This window comes from Miniopterus natalensis, chromosome 12, assembly GCF_054644295.1.
Source record: "Miniopterus natalensis isolate mMinNat1 chromosome 12, mMinNat1.hap1, whole genome shotgun sequence".
Classification (NCBI taxonomy): Eukaryota; Metazoa; Chordata; class Mammalia; order Chiroptera; family Miniopteridae; genus Miniopterus; species Miniopterus natalensis.
Window position 1 is genome coordinate 59,812,310 of NC_142092.1, and position 22,845 is coordinate 59,835,154.

At 44.0% G+C, this 22,845-nt stretch overlaps 1 protein-coding gene across 6 annotated transcripts in view; it reads left to right on the forward strand.

Annotated features, from left to right (window-relative positions):
* The window catches only part of CDK5RAP2 (CDK5 regulatory subunit associated protein 2), a 156,889-nt gene that overhangs the window by 80,483 nt on the left and 53,561 nt on the right, over positions 1–22,845 (forward strand). For 5 of the 6 annotated variants that reach the window (XM_016213723.2, XM_016213717.2, XM_087822852.1 and 2 more), the window contains 5 exons: positions 4,126–4,256; positions 6,005–6,117; positions 8,246–8,374; positions 13,825–13,920; positions 15,765–15,952. In XM_016213723.2, coding sequence (XP_016069209.2) covers positions 4,126–4,256; positions 6,005–6,117; positions 8,246–8,374; positions 13,825–13,920; positions 15,765–15,952 — 657 coding nt within the window. The remainder of the gene's footprint in view (positions 1–4,125; positions 4,257–6,004; positions 6,118–8,245; positions 8,375–13,824; positions 13,921–15,764; positions 15,953–22,845) is intronic. The other variant, XM_087822853.1, reaches the window with a different exon arrangement.

A 22,845-nucleotide genomic window follows, 5' to 3' on the forward strand; every position in this document is an offset into this window, starting at 1 on the left:
TTCTTTTGTATATGGCTAAAATTTTCCATAATAAAAAAAAAAAAAAATCACCCTTCATTCCTCCTTCTCTTATCCCCTTCACTCGAGCCCTTAAAGTCTTCATTATGTTTTTTCTGGGCCATGTGCTCTCCTGTTCTCTGCCTTCTTTGTCTCCTTCGAGTCCTTGAGATTTCATCTTGAGGGTTACCCTTGTCAGGAGGCCCACGATAATTCCCATGATAGCTGCCCCATTGTGACCTACCTCCTCTGGATCGTGAGCTCCCTCCGGGCAGGGATCCTGTCTTTGTTCGTCTCCATTTCCCAGTGCCTGTCACAGGGGCTGATATGGAGTAGGCACTCAGGAAATGTTCATTGGATGGATAACCCGCCTGCCCCCCCCCCCATCTTCTAAGTTATGAGATACTTCAGATTTTTTAATCTAACATGAGTTTAGAGAAAATGAAAAGATGCTGATGAAATCTTGGGAGTAGGCATCACTCTCTGAAAGTGAGCGTTTTCAAGGAGCCTCGGCTGCTAGTCATTTTCACTTGGGGGAAGGGGTTGAGTAATGCTGGGAAACTGAGAGCGGGAATGGGCAAGGTGAGTGTAACTGCAGCTTCTCTGGTGGGAGCCAGATCTGGTTCTGGGCACTGACAGGCCCTGTGGGTGGGTATGTTGCTGTCAGCCCCTCAGCATCATGGATGGCTCTGAGTTTCATAGGCTCTTTCTTATGTATAAAAATGTGGGATGGGACCAAGATGGGTCAGTGCTGTGACTGACTAGGATGCTTACAAGGTATCTTGTTCATCTTCAGAGTTGAAATACTTTAGGGTGAGACAGACCTGGGTCCAGATCCCAGCTCTGCCACTCAGCAACTCTGAGTTCTGGGCTAAGTCACTTTTTACCCTGAGCCTCAGTGTATATGTTTGTACAATTGAGATTGGCTGGCCTGCCTCTCCACTTACCTACCCACCTGCCTACCTACCTGTTTACCTGCCTACCAACCCTATAGGGTGGTTTTGAAATGAGATGCCAGCGTGTGAAGTCCTGATACTGCCTGGCACATATAAGCACTTAGTACATGATAACACATAAAGAGCACAACATGAAAAGCTTCTGCATGCCTCAGTATCCCAGTACACATAAACTCAGATGTAGGGGACTGAATCCTCAGTCCTTGCCATATGCAGAGGGAAGGACTGTGGGCTTGTGCAGGTGGCGCCCTTTTTGGTAATGTCAACATTGCTCACTCCTTGGAAACTGGCAGTAGAGGTGGATGGCTCTGGAGACATATGCCATACTTGTAATTAAGATTGGAAAGGGAGGTCAGGGAGGAAGGAAACCGATCACGGGCAGCTGTGCCTGGTCCTTTCCCCTTTACTAGCTTATCCCTTACAGCAGCACTTAGAAGCCTGTTTCCTTGTCCTGTATTACGGGAGTGGAAGTCAGCTCTCGGGGGTGTTCAGGGTATTACCCAAGCATCTACAGTTAGGAACGAGCAGACCTCATTCCTCCCTGGCTCCTGAGCGTTGGCCCTTCCTGAGATGTCTTATCTTGAGAACTCATATAGTTTTCACTTCCCTGAGACTTAGTCTTTCTCACCCTCAGCACTGTTGGGATTTGGGGCTGGGTAATTTTTTGTTAGGAGGGGCTGTCCTGTGCATTGTAGGATATTTAGCAACATCTCTGACTTTTCTTCGCTACATGCCAGTAGCACCCTTCCACGCCAGTTTTGACAACTATTAGTGTCTCCAGATATTGCCACTTGGTCACTGGGTGCCAAAATTGTCTCCAGATGAAAATCACTGCTGTAACTCATGAGAATCAGACATTTGAGCTTAAAAATATTATCTTTTTGGGGGCAGGTTTTAGGATATGTGGAAGGAAGGAAATGGTGTGTTGAGCATCTAGTATATATTAGGCAATATACTGTGTTCTTTCCCATGTAACATCTCTTTTAATCCTCAAAACAATCTTGAAGGAAAGATAGCACCCCATTTTACAGAGGAGGAAATTAGGACTAATGCCTGAGACCATGGAGCTAGTTGTCAGTTATCTGCCTTTTGGAGCTTGGGTCCCTCTAACTGCTCATTTCTGCCTCCTTCCCCACCACATCCCAGAGAGAGGAATGCATAGGACTTTTGTTTCCTTTGCTTCTTTTATTCCACCAGCTCTCCACACCTTGAAAAGATTCTGGAGTTGGGAAAACATAAATAACACGTGGATGCAGCAGCTGTGTACTTTTCGCCCTGTCAGAGAATGGAAGAGGGAGTGAAGCAGTTAGCTTTCTCAGCCCTAATCGCACGAGCTTTGCTAAAACAATGTACTTTTTTATTTTTTCCTGGTTAAATGTGTCTGCAGCCCGGCCGCATCCAAGCGAGTGCTGTGCTGTGACACACTGGAAGGTTTTCCATCAGCCTTACAAATTGGTCATTATGATTGTCTTGAAATGGAAGTAGGTACAAGTTGCTGGTAGGGCTCCTTCCTGCGCAAGAAGATGGCTTCACAATGAGCCATCGTCAGAGCAGCGAGCATAGAAGATTAGACATAATGGTTTATTTTCCTTCCAATATATGTTGATTTATGTGTGCAGTCTGGTGGATGGAGCTGGAAGAAATTTCTGAAGGAGAAGTGGGGCTTGAGTTTGTAGCACATATATTTAGAACAATAGCTCCTATGCGTTTTGGGGTGTGGACCCCTTTTGAGAAATCTATTGAAAACGTATGGGCCCTCTCCCTAGAAAAAGCCACATAGTCCCAGGTGTTGATGGACATTCTTAGGGAACTATGCATAGGTCAGATGCTGGACAGGCACTGGTGTATTTCTTGGTGTCTAAAAAAGGAGGCTTTCTGATTTGTTAGTGTGTTTTGGTAGTCTCAAAAATATTCATATAGTTTGACCCAGTAATTGCACTGCTGGGAATTTGTCTTAAGAAACTAACCTGAGTATGAAACAAGGCTTTAGGCACAGCGTTCAGTGAAACGTTGTTTATGTTACTCAGATGTCAGCTGGGTTCTCTGTTCCTCTGAGAGCTGGTTTAATGGGTTCAGGTCCCTGCCATGTGCACATCAGTAGGAGTTTACAGTCCTTCTTGTGGACCAGCATGGCCCAATTAGCAGCCACTAGCCATGTGACTATTTAAATCTAAATTTAAAAAATTAAGTTAGTTCTTTAGTATGTTAGCCACAGTTTAAATCAGTAGGCACCTTTAGCTAGTGGCTGTTGTATCAGTGCAGATGGTGAACATTTTCACTGTTGCAGAGATCCTGTTGGACAGTCCTCCCCAAGATCAATGCCGCTTTTGGGAGGTGTGCGTTTTCATGGTCTCCTCTGAGTTCTGGGTTGCTCTCTGTATAGCTTGGCACTGTGTGTGACTCTGATGTCAAACTAGTCACCCCCCTCCCAAAATAAAAACCCATTCTGCAATGTATTTGTGGGGGTGGACCTATCACAGCAGAGTTCTATTGGTCCCTAAATTAGTCCTTCCCTCTCTCCTTTTATTGACTCGCTCTTCGTTCATTCTTTTTTCTCTTTCTTCCTGCCCCTTCCTTCCCTAGTGCCACCTCTTTTTGGAGTTACACAACAGACGTTCTCTCTTGCCTCCTCTCTTCTGAAGCCTGGGGTGCCAGGTGATAGCCAGGCTCTGGAGAGCTTCCCCTTTTATACTCACGCTCTCACAGGCATTTTCTAAACAGAGAAGCATTTTGCAGAGTTAAATGCTTATATACATCTGTAGCAAAAACTTGGAAATGATCCCATGTACATGATAGGGGATGAGTAAATGTTACATAGTCAAAAAATGATGTTTGCAAACAATTTCCAAAAATGTAGGGAAGTATTTAAGTGAGGAATGCACAATTTAGCATTGTACGCCCATTATTATTTCAACCTTGTAAAAATACTTAGGGAAAAAGATTAGGAGGAAAGCAGTCTGCCATGTATTAATTGGTAGTGGGATCATGGTAATTTTTGTTTTCTTTATACTGTTTTCTTATATTTAAAATTTATAATATACTTACTTATATTTAAAATTTATAATATACTTACAACCACAAATGACATAATAAAAGGGAAAGTTCGCTGGGGTTTGCATCTTAAAACACAAACAGGTTTGTTTTAAAATGTCTGGTGTCTTGTTTTACCAAGTGTCAGCAAGCTGCAGGCTGAGTTAAAAACCATCTTTGCCCTGCGCAAGCAGCTGGAGCGAGATGTGCTCGCCTACCGGAATCTGCAAAAAATGCTGGAGGAGCAGATCAGCGAAATTCGGAGGCGGGAAGGTACATGATTTCTTGTATGTATTTTGCTTTGGTTTTTCCACTTGGAGGGCCTTTGCTGGACTTTAAGGGAGTCCTAAACTCCAGTAGGACATGATGCATGCACAGGATTTCATCTGGGGTTCCTTTTATGTGGTGACTGTCAGTGTTGGCTCTCCCAGTCTGTATCTGTCTGGCTTCGGCCTTCATAGTAGAAGACCCTGCGAATTGTGTGAATTTTGCAGAGGTCTGCTGCAGGATTGCTTCCCTGCTGCCTCTACTGTGTTCTGTAGTGTTTGATACTCCTAGCTCCAGGTAACCTTAGAACCTCCTAATCCCCTTTCCCTGGGAAACAGTCCTTGTTGGCCAAAGTCTGGGCTCTGCCTCCCACAGCACCCCATGCAGAGAGCCCAGACTATAGACACGTGGGGGTGAGATAGCTGCTTCAAATTGAAACATTGCTTTTCGCATTGTCATGATCATTTAGGGAGTGCTACGAGATGAGGGTACTATGGTTCTTGCATAGCTGTGTTCCTCTTAGTAATATTTGGCCCTCTCCTTTCCTAGAACCTGAGCCTCTTAGAGTCTGGGTTGGAATCTTTCTTTCTGTATCTCCAGCCTGACAGGTGTGGTAATAGTAGTGGGTTTGAGATTCCTTGACCAACTACTATGTACAAGGCACAGTGCCAGGCACTTAACTTCTTATCCCTGATCCTCACAATCTTCCCGTTAGGTAGATTAGGTATTGACTTCAATTTACAGATGAAGAAACTGAGGCTCAGGGTTGGGGTGGGTGTTGATTTACCCAGATGTGAGCCAGTACATCTTCCTTTGAAGTGCAGCTCTTTCTAGTATATTAGGTGTAGCAGCTCTTATTTGTGTATGTTAGATGAGGTCATGTTTGTGGATATGCCTCCCTCAATAACAGCCTGCCCCTCCCTGCACATTCCCTCCATATTAGAATGTGACCTTTGCTGCAGAGCAGCGATTTTCAACCCTTTTCATCTCATGGCACACAGAAGCTAATTACTAAAATTCTGCTGCACACCCAAAAATATATGTTTTGCTGATCTGACAAAAAAAAGGTATAATTTTGGTTCATTCACACTGGATGGCTATTGTTGTGTTGGCTGTTGTCATTTTTTTATTTGACAATCCAAGGGAAAAGAGGTCAGTGCCCCTGACTAAATAGTTAGGTATTGCATGTTTTAAAAATTCTTGCAGAACACTGGTTGAAAATCGCTGCTGCAGAGGAAGCAGACCCTTATGTAGGTGACTAGATTCTCTTATCTGAGATCTAGCAGGCAGTTTTTGCACTTGGTATGCTCGCTACCATGGAGGGCTCTGGGGCCAGTAAAAAATACATTAGGCACTTATTTCCCTTGAGTTCTACCCTTGAAGGTCACATCTCATTTTCCTGTATTCTCACCCAAACAGAATCACTCCCTCATTTAAACTGAAATCACCCTTTTCTTGTGCCACTCAGAATGATCTCCAGGCACAACACTTGATACGCAAATTATAATTCAGAATTGGCTTCCGTGAAAGCTTATACAGCCCATGATAAAACTATACTTTGAGATATCAGCCTGTAGAGAAAGAAGGGAAAATTACATTTGCTCCAAAGCTTAGACTCCCTGTGTGCTTCTGCGCCCAGCCCCCCCAGCCCCACCCAATTCAAACTGCCTGAGGTGGATTGCGCTGGGATTGGTCTCGAAAGGATCTATTTCTGATTTTCTTTATCTCCTCCCCCACTTTTTTTTTCTTTTTAGCCGAAGAACCTTTTTCATTTTATAGTGATCAAACATCTTATCTAAGTATTTGCCTTGAAGAGCATAATCAGTTTCAAGTGGACCATTTTTCTCAAGAAGATCTTAAGAAAAAGGTATTGGCCTATTACTTTCAGTGCTTTGTTGGTTATTTGTTGTCTGTTGGGTTCCTGATCAGAGGTCTAAGACTCTCAAACCTGTTTTCCCTCCTTTTTTCCCCTCTCCTCCCTGTTCGTCTTTGCTCCTTCTATGTTCGATACCTAGAGTGCCCTCCCCATGTCTGATACACTCCTTCTCAGGCTTGAGGACCCAGCCCAGGCTCAACCTTCTCTAGGAAACGCCTTCTAATTCCTCCATGTAGTTAGTCACCTTTCCCTCAGGTCGTTCACATCTCTTCTGTACCAGTCACATCCATTTCCTTGACTTGCAGGTCTGCAATTATGTGGGTGTTTTTTCTGTGTCCTCTGCTAAGCTGTGAACATTTTACTTATTTTTGATTTTCCAGTACCTGGCACACGTAGTGGGAGTTAATAGGTGCTTTTTGAAAGAATAAACGTTCAAATTTGATCAATAAATCTTTTTTAAAACTGAAAAGTTTTTTCAATCTGTTGATCATTGGTGTGGTTAGAATGGTTTAGTATTTCAAGGTTTAAGAGTCATTCATAAGAATAGCAAGTGTGAGCTCAGAGGAGACTGTGTTTTACTGTAAAATTATCATACATGTATGACAGATTCAGTTCTGTCTTGGAATAATTCACATTCTGATAGAATGAACAGACTTGTAAGTAGGTAATTGCAATGTGGAGTACAAGGGTTGCTGTAATAGGAGATGTACAAGGTATGGAGGTAGCAGAGAAGGAGAGGTTAACTGTTGGGGTTGGGGAGTGCTCACTTGATCAGAGAAAGCTTCTCAACAGAAGTGAGGCCTGAAGTGGGTTTTGAAGGATGAATAGGAGTTTGTATAAGTAGAGGCCTTTTTTAGCAGAGAAAGAGAAAATAGTCAGTGTAAGGTACAGAAATAAAAAATAGAAAGGAGAACTATAAAAATTTTGGTAGTTTGGGAGCTAAAAAGCAAGGAGCATTGATTGAGGCATTTAATTTATGAAGCTAAAGAAAATGGGGATGATACTAGCTGCTGCTAGTACCTGCTATGGCTATGTTAAGGGCAGGAAGTCATTCACTTGGTTGGCACATAGTGTTTATAGAATCAGAATGTCTTGTATTTCCCACTGTAACCTTGAGGGTTGGGTTCAATTTGTACTCATGTTTTGGTGTATTTTGAGCATCTGCTATGGGTAGTCTGGGTGGGATTTCCCACTTTGTTTGAGGGGCTAATGATTACCATGTTAAGAAATCTTTGGAAAATTACTGCCCCTTGGGATTTGAAACTTCCTGGGAACAAAGTGGTGTCTGCTCAATTACTTATGTACCTGGCCTAGCAAGACCTGAACCTTAAGAAGGAGCACTGGGCCAGGAGTCCCTGGATCTCAGCTTCGGGCCTGGCTGGGCTCTGTGGAGGCAGCTACCCTTTCCCAAATGGCTAGACACTTAGGCTGTTATATGCCATTTGATTCTCCAGGCCCCCCCCCCCCCCCGCCCCCCGCAGCTGTGGGATCTTGGGCAATGAAATTCTTTGTATCCCAGGCTCTTCATTGTAAAATGGGATAGTCACACTAGCCTGTCCACCTCAAGATTTTTTAAAAGAATGATCGACTAAAGCTTGTGGGAGTATTTTAGTAGCTGTAAATTGCTTTGTAATTGAAGACTATTATTATTACTGACATTGCTAGATAAGTGTACAAAGAAGGCGATGCTGCAAAATAAGGCTCTGACAGTCTCAGGAACTTTAGTCTCGGGCATTTTCCTCCTGAGGTTCTCAAGTACAAGGCAGAAGTGGTATTACCTGTCATTAGACTATACCAAGGACTTTAGTTCACTGTGACCATGATCATGTTCAGTTCTCACAGTAACCCATTCCACAAATGAGGAAATGGAGGCTTAACTTAGGCAGCTTGCCCAGGCTCTCTGCCTTGAAGTGCTGGCTCTGGTATTAGAGTACAGGCATGCTTGTGTTTTTTCACTGTGCCCAGGTTCGCCTGAAGACTGGAATCGGGCTGCCTGATTCCCCACAGCTCTGGTGCTGAAAGGTCTGCTCAGTTGGAAGGTCTGTGCCCAGGGGTGTGGCCCTAGGAAGCTGAAGTCTGCTTATGGGTATCTAGTCCTCTCTCTGCTCTTATCTCCTAGGTCAGTGACCTCATACAGCTAGTGAAGGAACTGTATACAGACAACCAGCACCTGAAGAAAACCATCTTTGATCTCTCCTGCATGGGTTTCCAGGGGGATGACAGACTGGAGTCAACAGAACAAGCAGAGGTAAGAAAAAACATACTTTTTGTCATGCACTAATTACAAAAAAATACCTCCCCCCCCCAATTTCTTAATACTGCATCTGTCCTGAGAGTCTCTGGTTGGGGTTTGAGGGTCCTCCTGGGTCAGCAGGTCTGTCCACAGGCTTTCTCAAGTTTGGGTCATGTCTACATGAACACATTTGATATGTTGTGATACTTTTGGCTCCAAGCCTGGCCCTGGGATCTGTGCTGCAGACAGCATAGCTGGAAAGTTGGTATGGTCTCAGAGGGATCTGGAGAGTTGCCAAATCACCCAGATAATTTGGGTAGTATAGATGCAGCATTAATGAATTCATTAACTTGAAAAACAAATGAGTAAACACAATTTTCATTTACTTTTTGTATTAATCCTCTGAATTTGGTGCATCTTCTCACTCTCACGGGATTTGGACTTCTGGATTTGACTGGGTGTGTGTCGTTCCTTCCCACACATACCCGGGAGCTCCTGCTCTCTGCCATGTACAGAAGACGCCACAGGAATAGAGTCAGTGTCCCATCAGCCCACAATTCCAGGTTCATGACTATGGGAATTTTCTACGAGTGGCATTGGAAAGTTTGACAGGGCCCTGCGAGGTTAAACTACGGGGCCTCTCTCTGCAGTGGCCACTAGATAGTGTGTAGTTCACTGCGCTTGTGTACTGAGGGTGAGAGAACCATTCTATTAGTTTCACCTCAGGGAAGGACCAGGGAAGCTTATTCACCCTGGTGAGTTCTGGTCTCTGCTCATCTTTGTGATGTGTTGTCTCCGATTTTCTCTGTTCTTGGCCCCGGCTGTACAATGGGAGGACCCTGAGGTTGTGACAGTGAAAGAGTTTGTCATTTCCTCCCTTTAGCCTAACTCTCCCACTTGAAGAGCCTTGTTCCCGCATCTGTTAGGCTTTTTCAGAAGACTAGAACTGTCCTCACCATGAAGTGCAGGCAGGCCTGTTTGTACTTGGGTCCCTGGAATCTTGTTGGTTAGAGTTGCCTTGACCCCAGCCTGGCATGCCAGGTAAATGGAGGTTTCATTGCCACATCATTTCTGGGGAAAGCCTTGTCAGCTTTAAGCTGTCTCCTCCCACCTTCCAAGTGGGAAGTGCTCAGAGGTATTTAAGCTGTGCTCTGGCCATCTGCTGTCTTTGAGAGGGAATGTTATTGATCTGAGCCTCCAGGGCTCCAGAGCATTTTGAAAACCAAGAATATCTGCAATCCATTTAGGGAGAAACAAGTCTCTTGGCTTTTTTTCTCCAAGGCAGCATTTTTAATAAGCAGCTCATTCTTCACCTACTTCATTTGAGTCGTAAATGGCAAGTTTGTTTGTTCATTTGCCCTTTGAAAAAATCTGTTAAATGTCCCATTGTGTCCTTTGGAGAACAGAGGCTTTTTCCTCTTCCCACTCTGAGGTCTTAATATCAGCCGATTCAGATTTGAGTCATTTGTCAGATTGCACTTCAATTCGATGTTCCCTATGAATAGCCTTGTCCTTTGTAGCACAGTTCCCATCTTTCCTCGGAAGGGAACAGGACGATCCGCCTGGGAAGGGTGGTGTTCCCACAACAACCTTGAGCGGAGGGAGGAGAAGTTGTTAGGGGCGAGGGCGGGATGGCAAGGAGGGGCGGCTGCATCCTGGGGGTACGTGGCTTTCCCTTGTGAGAAAGGAGGCAGGGACACTCTGGCCGAGCTTGCTGTCCACGGCCTCTTGGAGCAGCAGGGCTTGCAGAGTGGGGGCTGGGCTCCGTTCTTGCTCTCTGGGAGCCTGGCAGTCAGACAAGGAAAAAAATGAAAGCAAATATATTTTCTGTTGTTAAAATTTAATATTTTTTCTCCAATATTTAATTAACCCACACCATTGCCTAATACTTGGAGAATAAAGAAAAGAAATTACCCATTATCTTGTCACTTTAACACACAGTTAACTAACATTTTCGAATCCTTCTCTATTTATGTATATGAATGTGTACATGTCCACTATATATATATATATATATATATATATATATATACACACACACACACACACACACAGTTGTGTTTCTTGTGTTTTGTTTTGTTTTTATCCTCACCTGAGGATATGCTTACTGATTTTTAGAGAGAGGAGAAGGGGGGGGAGAGAGAGAGAGTCATCAATCAGTTGCCTCCCATATGTATCCAGACCAGGGATTGAACCTGTAATCTGGGTATTTGCCCTGACCGGGAATTGAACCAGCAACCTTTTGGTGTACAGGACAGTGCTTTCACCAACTGAGCCACCTGGCCAGGGCTATTTCTTGTTTTTTTCTAATTGCTGTTATATTAGAACATCTTATGCCATCTTATGAATGTACTGAAATTTAACTAACTGCCTCACTATTGCTGAACTTGGAGATTGTTTCCAGTGATTCACTATTTCAAATTTACCTACTGAGTGTCTTGGGACTCAAATCTTTTTCTGGGTGTAGCATTTTTTTCCTTAGACTGTATTTCCAAATATGTAGTTACTAGGTCAAAAGTACATATAGACATAGGTATAAAATAGACATACAATTTATATATCCTCCTACTACAACTTTTAATTGACAAAAGGTCTAAATAGTAGGAAGCCCTTGGTAATAGTTTATCGGGTTTATCTTCAAAATGGTTGCTGTGACATGGATTCCCTCCAGCTGCTGCAAAACTGCTGCTTCCCTGCATGTGGGCAGTTTACTTCAAGCCACGCAAACAAACAAAAACCAAGCACAGGTATTCTTGTTTTAAAGTGCATTTAAGCCCGGCTAGGTGTGGCTCAGTGGATGAGTGTCTACCCAGAAACCAAGCGGTCATGGTTTGATTCCCAGTCAGGGCACATGGCCAGGTTGTGGGCTCGATCCCCAGTCAGGGGCTTGCAGGAGGCGGCCAAGTGATGATGTTTCTCTCTCATCAATGTTTCTACCTCTCTATCCTTCTCCCTTCCTCTCTCTCTCTAAAAATCAATGAAAACATTTTTTTAAAAAAGCAAATAAATAAAAATGGAGTGCATTTAAAATCTCTCATGAGGTTGCTTCTCTTTCCTTATATTTATTTATTGATTATTAATTTATGTGTTATAGAAAAATGTGGTTAAGAATTGACATAGGGGCCCAGCTAGGTGGTTGAGTTAGGTGAGCATCGTCCTGTAAACCTAAAAGGTTGCAGGTTTGATTCCTGGTCCAGGCACATGTCTAGGTTGCATGTTCGATACCCCGTCAGGGCGAGTATGGGAGGCAGCCAATTGATGTTTTTCTCTCACATCAGTGTTTCTCTCTCTTTCCCTCTGCCTTCCTCTCTAAAATCAATAAAAACATTAAAAAAAGAAATTGACATACGGGAGTGATTTGAGCAGACTATAATCAGAGTAGTCTCACCACCTAGATTGTACTATTAACATTTCCTACCTGTCCATCATCACTCCAGCTTATCTTTTTTCATAAATTTTAATGTACAAACATCAGTACACCTCCCCCTAAATACTTCAACATGCTTTTCTTTAACTTTAGTATGTTTTATAGTTATTTTTTCTTTTAAGGTTAGATTTATGTGCAATGAAATGAAGAAACCGTAAGTCTGCATTTGCTAGGTTTTACAAATGTGTGTACCTGTGTAACCCAAATCCACAGCAAGATCATGGCCCTTCTAGTCAATGCCTTCCCTACCCCCGGCCATTTTTCTATTTTATTCTCCATGGATTGATTTTGCCTGTACTGGATCTTTACAAAAATGAAATCATAAGGGATATTTTCTTTTGTGTAACGCTTTTTCATTTAGCATGCGTTTGAGATTCATCTGTGTTGTTACATGAAGCAATAGTTCATTCCTCTCTATTGCTCAGTAGTATTCCAGTGTTTGAATATGTTACAGTGTGTTTATTTATTCTGCTATTGATGGACATTTGGATTGTTCCTGGTTTTTGGATATTCTGATACAAGCTGATATGAATATTCATATACATATATTTATGTGGACATGTTTCCACCTCTCTTGATAAATTCCTAGGAGTGGGATTCCTGGATCATAACGTTATTAGTTTTATAAGAAACTGCCAGTATTTTTCCATAGTGGCTTAACATTTTATACTCTCACTAACAAGTTCAATAGTCCTGATCTATATCACTGAGAAAGTTTTAATAATGAGGGAGGAAGCCAGTAGCAGGAAAGAGTTCCTCACCTATATTTAGAAACTTTTATGCCCTAATAAGTATACTTGGGCATGTTTAGTTTAGTCTGTTATTGCTTGATAGTTAGTATAGTAAGATCTAACTTGTGGTCATCAGTTCTGTTTGATCCTCATTGCAGATTTGGGTGTGGTTAGGTTGGGTATGTTCTGATCCTGGGGAGTTTTCTATAAAATGACTTTTCTGATGTCACTTTGCTGTGTGTTGTTTTTCTTCTTCCACAACAAGAGTTTCCTCTAAAAGGAAGATTAGAAAAGTATAAGTTGGGCTGGGAGAATTATGGGGGTAGTTGACTAAATGTAGGAATTCATAGAATAAAACTATGACGATAGAACCCTGGACATCTCACATGTACAGCATACCCAGCAGCTGGCTCTGCACTTAGTTTGTGGTTTTAACACTTTGGTGAAATGGGGTTTGTATAATTTTTGAAACAGCTTTGACTGATCCCTCCCTGGGTGTGGCCACCTTTCCTCTCATTTTTCATTTGGTTAATCCAGGTGCTGCATGAATAGAATTTTCACTCTTCCAGACAGCTGAGGTCTGGCCCTCTTGAGAACTTTGTACTGTCCGTTCTGCAGAATGCAGAACCTTTGGGATTTACATTTCTTTAAAGCATTAGGGATTTATGCACTTTTTATAAATAACTGCCCTTCTTTTTCAAAAGCATGAAGTTATCAGGCAAGCCTGATATTCTTTATTAGCAATGAGGACTTTTTGTCAGCAAAATGACAGTGTTGCTGGGATTGTCCATCTCAGATGTGTGACAGTCCAAAGAGAGGTTGATGCCCTGTGCTAAATAGGAGGAGTGATGCATAAATCAGGTACACCATAAATTTCATTTACTGCTTTCTTGCTGTTTGATATTTTCAATGCCATCAATAGCTATTTTCCAAAATCTTGTTACTTTTATATAATCTGAAAGTGAATTTAGTAACGGCAGGAATGTCAGCAGCACAACAGACAGCGTATTCAATTTACAGCAGCTCAGGGAAGGCCGTGCAAGGGCAGGGGAAATAGCTTGAGTTATTTCTTGGGGAGTTTGTCCTTAAATTATGCCTGATCCCAGGCAGCTATGTGTGATTTCTAGAACTAGCGGCTCTAACTTTAGTTAATTTTTATTTCATGGCTTTGGCATTTGTTTCTGCCTCTTTTTTGGTTTGTTTTTGTTTTGCATTTTTAAAAAAAAGTCATCACTGACTTATTCATACATATTCATGCTGCATCCTGTTTTGGGTTGCGTTTTCCCACCATTCCATGCGCCATGTAGCTTCCCGCTAGCAAGGAGGATGACGACACCATCAAAATCGGAGAGGATGATGAGGATAATATCCTGAGTGACCAGCACTTGGAGCAGACTAGCAAGGTAGGAACATGGCCGTAACTCCTATTCCACCCGCCCCTCTCTGTGCCCAGGCCAGGCTGCTAGTCTGGGATGTGCCCAGTGGGAGTTTTTGTTCATTCCGCCTATATTGAGTGCCTGCTGTGTGCCTGTGGGGGCCAAGAGACTAGTTCTCTTCCTTCTCGGAAGTTACTGACTGGGTGGGAGAGCCAGTCATGAAACAGCAACAAACATAATACTTGCAAACAAAAGTCGGGCTTTGAAAGAAGAATAAGGGGCATTGGAGGCTGCGCCTGGACAGCTGTTGAGATCTAACCTGACCCATGCCTTGTTTGCATTGGAGACTGAGGCCTATGAGGAGATGGTCTATCTAGGGCACAGAGTACGTCACTGACATGGTTGGGACAAGGGCCCTTCCCTCTGGACTGCTGTAAACTCCCAGATCATTCGATTGCAGCGTGAGGAGCACTGATAGAACCAAACTCCCCTTCTCAGGGGCCCTCTGCGTCTCTTTATCCGGAACCCAGCTTAGTGTCATCTGGGCACTGATGAGAATTTGACTCTGTCCGCATAGAATGTCCTCCAGTCACATTGACACTGAACACTTGGAGCAAACACTCCCCAAGTTTGAAAAGGATCCTAAAGACTAGGATGTGGTGGGAGATAGGAGGCTGCAGACTTGACATTTGTGGCCTTCAAGGTGTTCAAGTTCATGGAATCATGATCATTAAAATGTAAATAGTTATAGAGAGCAAAGCTGTTAAAAGGAGGGGCTTTGGAATGAGATCTGATTTTGAGTCTTGGTCAGTATCTCTTTGACCTTGGTTAACCCTTGCTTAACCTCTAAGCCTGAGTTTTCCCATCAATGAAGATAATAATACTTCTTGTTAGAATTGTTGTGATATTTAAATAGAAATGTATGTTATTAAGTGTTCAGTAAATGATAACAATTACTATTTATTTTTATATTCTAGACTTTCCTTCTTGGGAGGTTGCTTATTTAGATGGATTTAGTATCTAGATTGGTGGCAAACAAGACCCTATAAATAACAGCTCATTTGTGTGTAGGTCTTGTCTTCCATTTAAAATCTTAATCATTTTACAAGTGTGGAGAGAGGGGTGTGATGGCTAGTGTATATATCACCAGCAGTAATGAAGTCAAGGGGAGTTATTTATAGATTGGTAAGAAGAAATTTACAGCTTTGGAAAGGAGGGGAAAGAATGCTAATTGCAGCACCTCAAGACATGCCCAGCACAGGCTTTAACTAGATGCATCCTTGGCACCCCTCCTCTGGGACCTTCAGTGACCCCAGAAGGTAGATCCGTAAATAACATCTCCATGGGAATTAGGAACTCTCAGCCTTGCTAATGAGACAACTCAAAGTTACATTAATTAGGGTGCATCTGTAAAGAACATGTGGGCTTTCCATGATATAATGGGGAAGCTACATTGCAGAAGTATATATAAATGTCCAAAGTGCTGTTAATGGCATGGATTCTGTGCCCTTCTTAGGAAGAACTTCCAAAGAGTGGGCCGTGGGGTTGGGGAATGCACCATAGTGGATAAGACCCTGAGCCACAAGCTGAGGTGAGTCAGCCACCTCATTTTGTTTTCATAGTCACCTTGGGAGGTGGCATTACTTTCCCCATTTTATAGAGGAGGAAACTGGTGTAAACATCTTTGTGCTCTTGCCATAAAGAGACTGTGTATGGCCCTGTGTGCCTGGGTCCCTCTCTTTTCTCTCTTTCTTTCATTTTTCCTCTGGTTTTCATTCACTCACTCTCTTGTCTTCATCCTTTCTCTCTCCTCCACATCCCCCTTCCCTTCCTCTAGATTCCATTATTTGATCAAATACTTTGATTTGCAGATTTCTGAGGATTATCCCAAAGGGGGCTGCAAAAATGGATATTTAAGGCACACAGATTCCAGTATTTCAGACTACGATGGAGCCCACAAACCTGGCTGCCCTGGAGACCAGAGTCTAGAAGAAGGCGAGCTCATGAACCTGCTTTCCCCTTTCTTCAATGAGAAGGCCATGCTGTTACTGGAATCCAGGTGGACGTGGGGCCCAAGCATTGCTTTGTCTCTGTAGTTTGAGGGGAGAACAAACTCATTTTGCTAAATGGATGTAGATGATGGGGCTGTGTAATTTACCTGAGAGAGCTCCTGAAATGACTGGGAAGGAACCTTGCCAGTCCTGCAATTAAGTAATTAGGCTGCATGCTAGTGGCTGTGAGGGGACTTCAGCAACGCCTCATGCAAGCCCATTATAAAGAGGAGAAAGCAAGCTTTCCTTTAGTATTATTCCTGTGAGCCCCAGACAGGGCTATCTGGATGTCAGCGAGAGAAATCAGCCCCAATGAAATCTCTTTCAATTCTACAACAGCTTCAAAACTATCATTGTAGTTATGACTCTGCTGTTTTATGTTTTTAAGCGCTTGTACTAAAATTCTCTTCTCATTCTATCTGCTGGGAGTCATTCCTACTTGAGGAAATACTACAGGGTGTTTTCCTTAAGACAAAAACTGAGAAACATTTGGTAAATTTGTGTTTTTAAAATTAATCTTTTAGGAGCCGGTTTTCCCCCTTTCACATTCTTTCTGGTTTATCAACAGCTGCTTGGGCTTTGGAGCCAGAAAGAACTGTGCCTTCCTCTGTCAGTGCTTCGGCTCCTCTGACCACTCCTCAGGGTTGCTGCGAGGAGTAAAAGTACTGTTTATGGAAGATAGCTGGCATGTGGGGTGTGTTCAGGAAAAGTTTTTTTTTCTCCTCCAGCATAGATGGAGAAATGGAGCAGGTGACTACCGCCTATGACTCTTGGCAAGAGTCAAGAAGCCTACTGTTTCTTTATCATTGGTGGACTAATCCTCATAGACATTTCTTTAGCTAAAAAGAAAAGATTGAAGTGTTCTGTTTTTGTGAGCTCAGACAGGCTAACCCTTCCCAAGCCCTGACACCTGTCTAACATTTTTCTAGCATGAGTCCTCTTTGGGGATGTGCCCAGTGGCTACTCTGGTTTATTATCACAGGGAGTTAGGTGAACATAGTCAGTGCTTGAGAAGTGGGGGATTTCTTCAACATCAGAGTCCCAAATGTTACATCAGAGTTAAAAGATGTATCTCTTTCTCTCTTGGTTTCGTTCTGTCTCTCTCTGAGGACCACCTAGAATGTACTTGGGTGATGTGAGTTGGGAAAGTCCAGTGGATGTGGTAGGAGTGGGAGGAATTGGGGTTTGAATGCTTCCTTTTAGTGGACATGAGCTTTTCAGCCCCAGCTGATTGTTGTCCTGTAATCACACATGGGCTCAGAGCTTCCAGCCTTCCTGTAGAAGCCCCCAAATTATAGTCTAAATCTCTTGATTTTTAAAAATTGAGACCTGGTTACATTTTTAAAGAAAACCCTTTATGTTCCAACACCCTGCAGGCAAGCTTGTGACTCCTGCGATTCAGTTCCCTGTTCCCTGTGGGTTCCAGAGGTCTCCAGGGCATTGCTGGCCAGTTCTGTATTGGAAAAGGCTTTCTTACACTAGCAGACCTGCTGCCCTAGTCTCACTATAGCTGTCATTCAGAGTGCATCAGTGAGTTCCATGACAGGGGAGTCAGGGCTCTAAGGGTCCTCCTGAAGTCCCGACGGGTCTGCACCTGCTTCTGGCACACACACTCTGTGCCTGCTCTCATTTTACCCTCACACCGGCTTTGCATGCTGCTGGTCTCCTTTTTACATTGTGGGAGCAGACATTTGGGGACTTGACATTTCCTTAGCTAGTAAATGGTAGAGCCATTGGAGACTTTTCTGAAGGAGTCTTTTAAAAAGACTCCCAGGGCTAACCAGGATTCTTAAATTGGTCCAAGAAATACCAGTCTCCTGCCTGGGAATTCCCTCCAGGAGGTTGCTGGTTTGGTGCACTAGAAAAAGCAGAAGTTAGAGGTTAGCACATAAACCTGTGCTCCAGTCCAGCCATGTCATTTAGACCTGTGAACTAACTTCCCATCTTGGTTTCCTCATCTGTAGAGTGGGGGTTGATGATGCTTATCTACCCCATAGACAGCTTTCGAGATTAAGTGAAATAATGGGTATGAAGTATAGCTCCAGGTTGGCATTAAGTGGGGTTTTGGTGATATTACTGCTTATATTGTGCCCTATCAATTATTCCTACCCTTTCCCACTACCGTCGGGTAAGATCCATACCATATGCGAGATAGTGGCCAGCACTGATTCCTGTCTCTGAGGTAATTGCTGAACCATCTGATAACCCCAGTGCAGAGCTCTCACAGATGCAGAACTGAGACTTCCCTTCAGCTTTTGAGCTCCTCCACCTTCCAGCCATTCATCCTAGGGCCTAAGGGGCTAGCAGAGGAGCTGGGCCCCCAGAAAACTGGAATTCAACTTACCTATCTGCTAGGATGGAATACGGAAGCAGCTTGTCCAGTAGTTACCATAGCCTGATTAGTTGTCTTGCACTTGACCAACCAGAACAGTTCATTCCTTGGAGCTGGAGTGAAAAATCAGGGCAGGCCCCAACCTGGCTGGCCTTCCTCTCCTGCGGTGTTCACTGTGTACGATTGCAGCCCTCTCGCTGTGTGCTTCCAATTCAATTTGGCCCCATTCCCTAGAGGACATGGTTTAGGATTTTATCACCTCAATGTTTTGGCCTTTGTAGCCAAAAATTAGGCGTAAAATTTGATATCCGAAAATCTAAAGGGGGAGCCTTTGGGAATGATTTTTTTTAAAGCTGATACAGTCTTGAGCTCTAGGTAATAGCAGGGCAGCTACTCCTAGGAAATCTGAGTCCGCTCTTCTGGGCATGGTTGTGGGGCAGGGCAGGTGCCACCAGAGAGAGGTGCTGGCAGGAGTTCCTAAGTTAGAGGTTAGCACATAAACAGTTGAAGAGACTTGACGTGTGTAGTCTGGGGGGAGTGGACTTGACAAGTGCCTGAAGGTACAGTCGATGCTATAGAAGGACTAGATCGGGGGGGTTCTAGACAGGACCCCAGACACCCAGGGTCCTTCCTGATTCTCCCCTTTCCTTCACCTCCCAAACCTAAGTCCTGACCATCTGCGTCCTAAATAGTGCTTAATTCACATACTTCTCACCATCCCTGTTGCTTCCTGTCCATCCTTAGTTCCTGTCAGATTGCTTGGGCCACGCTGCAGTAGTCTCCTCATAGCCCCTTGCAGGCTCCCTTGTCCTCTTCCAGTCTCTTTCCTATGCTACTTCCAGAGCAGTCACTTCCCTTCTCTACTTAAAACCCTTCAGAGATGCTCTACTTCTGTTGGGACCGAAATCATTAACATGACCTGCGAGGCCCTGCGTCGTCCGGCAGCCCTGTCTTGCAGCTGTTTGCACTGTTTACTCCTGCTTCCTGAGCTGCGGCCACACTGCCTTCTTTCACTTCCCGGAGTGAGCTGACTGCCGATTTTGGAGCCTTTGCATCTGCAGAGAATGAGCACTCCCTCCCCAGGGCATAGATAAATCCGTGCTAATCTGTTGCATCTAACCTTTTCCTAAAACCTTGACTTGGCCAGCTACTCATGTTACATGCGATCATATGACAGATCAGATTATCATCACCAATTTCAAAATGAGCACTCAACATTGCCCAGCACAAGACTATTTTGCAGTTTCTCTTCTACCCTCCCTGACTGATGATCTTGCCTTATACTTGACTGAAGAAACAAACAGTTGAACTCAATCTATTTCTCTTTTTCCACCACTGCTGCCAGCTTCTTTGCCTCTGTACCCACAAACCCTGACTTTCATGCTGTTGGAATGGCAGAAATCCCTCCTCTTGTCCAAGACCAGCCCTCTCCCTGGGATTTAGTTCCTACCTTCTCAGGGTGCCCTTTCTGCATCATTAGTATTTTCTTGTCACTGAACCATTTCCATTAGCATAAGACATGCATTGATATCGAGTATTTGGGAGACGTTCCCTCTGCACCCTCCCCTCCCCAATTCCACTCCAGCTCCTGTCCCATTTCTTTATTCCCCTTAATTAAAGGCAAGATTTCTTGGAAGAACTGCTCATATTCACTGTATCTACTTTCTTTCCTCCCATTCTCTCTTTATCTCATTCCTAGGGCTTTCATACCCTTTACTCCACTTACCAAGGTCAGCGATAATCTCCAAGTTGGGAAGTTCTATGGCTACTGTCAGCCTTTCAGCAGCAGCTGGTCACTCCCTGTGGCCTTCTGTTCATGACCCTCCCGTCCTGTTTTCTTCTGCTTCACTGGCCTCTCCTTCTCAGTCTCCTTTGCTGGCTGTTGAATGTTGGAGTGTCCCAGAGCTGTGTCCGTACCCCGTTTCTCTTGGTCTTCCCTCTCCGATGGCTTTAGAGTATGCTTTGGGACTCCCACATGTATACCCACCGCTGGACCTTCTCCAGATCATCCAGTCAGCAGTCTACTCGACATCGCCATCTGGATGTCTAATAGGCACTTCAACATTAATCTGTAAAACCAAATTCCTTCTTCTTATCTTTCTCATGTCAGTTAACAGCACTGCGATCTGTCTAATTGGTGTAGCTAAAAGTCCAGTTTCCACAATCCCTATATCCATGAGCAAGTCCTATCGACCCCACCTTCAGTGTGTATCCCTAATTCAACCACTTCACATCTCTTCTGTTACCTTCTTAGTCCAAGTCTTGCCCGTACTCCCACAGCACAACCTCTACTGTCCATTCTCTGCGGAGCAGCCATAGTGATCTTAAAAATTAGATCAGTTCGTGTCTTTTCCGTGCTTAAAACCCTCCAGTAGATTTCCGTTTACCCTTACAGTAATAGACCTCTGCCTATTCCTCTGTCTTTATCACCTACCCCTCTTGTTCACTGTGTTCTAGCCAAACGACCTTCTTTCTGTTCCTCAAATGTCCAGGTTTGTTCTCATCTCAGGGCCTTGGCAATAGTTATTCTTTCCACCTGGAATGCTCTTTTCCTGGACATATACATGGCTGGTGGTGTCTCAGCTGGATACCAGCTCTGCATAGAGGCCTTTCCTGACCACTCTCTCCAACAGAAACCCAGCTCTTATACACTGCCTCGGACTTCCTCCCTTCCTTTTTCCCCTCCTTCCTCCCTTAATTCATAGAACTTATCATTACCAACATGGTCTTATTTAGTTATCAGTGCATGTCTGTCTGTCTGTTTCTTAATGAAATGTAAGCTCCATGATTCTTCTTTACTGTGCATTTCCACTGCCTTACGTGACACATGGGAGGTGCTCAATAAGTATTGAATGTGTAGACAAATAAGGACTCGTATACAGACAGTCCTACCTCAAGGCACTCCGTGCATCTCTCTGCTGCCCTGAGACCTTTTCCAGAGCTCACTGACCCAGCCAGCAGGGCATTGGGGAGGTATGGACCAGTTTGTACCTGGGGGAAACCCTCAAGCAGTGGGGGAATAGAGCTGTTGATTGAATATCCCAGGCTCCCATCCTTTGGAAGGACAACACTAAGGCAGTCTGTGCCATCCCTCAGAGGGTACCCAGGAGGACTGAGCCCGCAGCAGTAACTAGAACAATACTGATTTTGCCTCCATTTCTATCTTCCTCCCCATGATCCCTTCTTCCTATTCCCTGGAATCAACATCCCAAATAAACCACTTGTACCCAAGTCCTTATCTCAGGCTTTGCTTTCCCGAGAACTCAGACTAAGCCAGCATGTAAAAGACTATGGGTAGTTCAAAAAGAATCCTGCGAGGGTATTCCTTGTGCCAGGCACTGTAATGGGCACTGGGGGTGCAAACCTACCTGTGAGGATTAACCTGCTGTTGGAGTCAGTTGTGTTCACAAGTCACTTCTCCACAAGATAAAAAGTGAAACCCAGCACTGTGCAAGTTTGGGAATGCTACGGAACAATAATCCCAGGTGTCCAGACCAGGGGTGGTGGGAAAAATGTCAGAAAAGGATTCTTGAGTCGATAGAGGCTAGCCAAGGGAAGGGAAAAATGGAATATTCTAAGCATGGAAGACAATATGAATATAGTCAAGACACACTGGAGAACAGGGAGGTGAGGCTGGAAAGTGAGGGAGGGGAGAACCCAATCATGTTAAGGAAAGGAGCCACTTCGAGGCTCTGTGCAAGGGAGTAGCACAGTCACACATGCCTGAAAGGTGGTGACTCAGGCAGGCTGTGGTGTAAACAATAAATGGGGAGATTTCTTGTCCGGAGGGTGGTGTCAGTACACACAGGAGTCCCTGCCCCCCATTCTAAACACATATAAAGGGCAGCAAAAATACAGAACAACAAAAATGTTTAGAGGTGCACTACAGGCTTCAAAATCAAGATTAAATGTATCCAAAGGTCAGAAATGGTAGAGACCCAAAGTCATGAGAAGCAGGCATTTGCAGAAAGCAGAGGGACCAGAAATTAGACTCCCATGGTAGTAGACTCCCATGCAAATTTCAAAAGCCCTACAGAAAGATCGAGAAAGCCAAGCTGAGGCAAAACCACCATGCAGGGAGGAGGAAGGGTGGGGGTCTGAGCAGGGCTTAACACAGGCAAACTAAACTTGCCAGCAAAATCCACTATTATCAAAGATAGACCAACAAATGCGAGTTCACAGTCAAGAAAAAAAAAAAATAAAGCAGTCTGAAGAAAAATTTTAAATTAGCATGTTTAAATCATCTCAAAATATAAGAGAAAATGAAATTCATAAAAAAGAAGAGGGGGTTATAAAATTGAGACAGTAAATTAAGAAAAGGGGAAGTGGAGGGGGACAAGGACAGAGGGGGGCTGGAAAGCTGCTGCTACGTTCCAGGAGAAAGAAGACACGGGCAGGATGAGGCAGGGGCCATCAGTAGAGTGAAGGGGACAGAATAGGCCCTCACTGGTATTAGATATTTTTTCTTTTCTCTGCAGTTTCTCCTGCCAGCCTTATTTCCAAAAACCTGTGGGACAGTTAGATCACAACTACCAACACCTTTAACACACCTTGAGCTTCCCTGGCTCT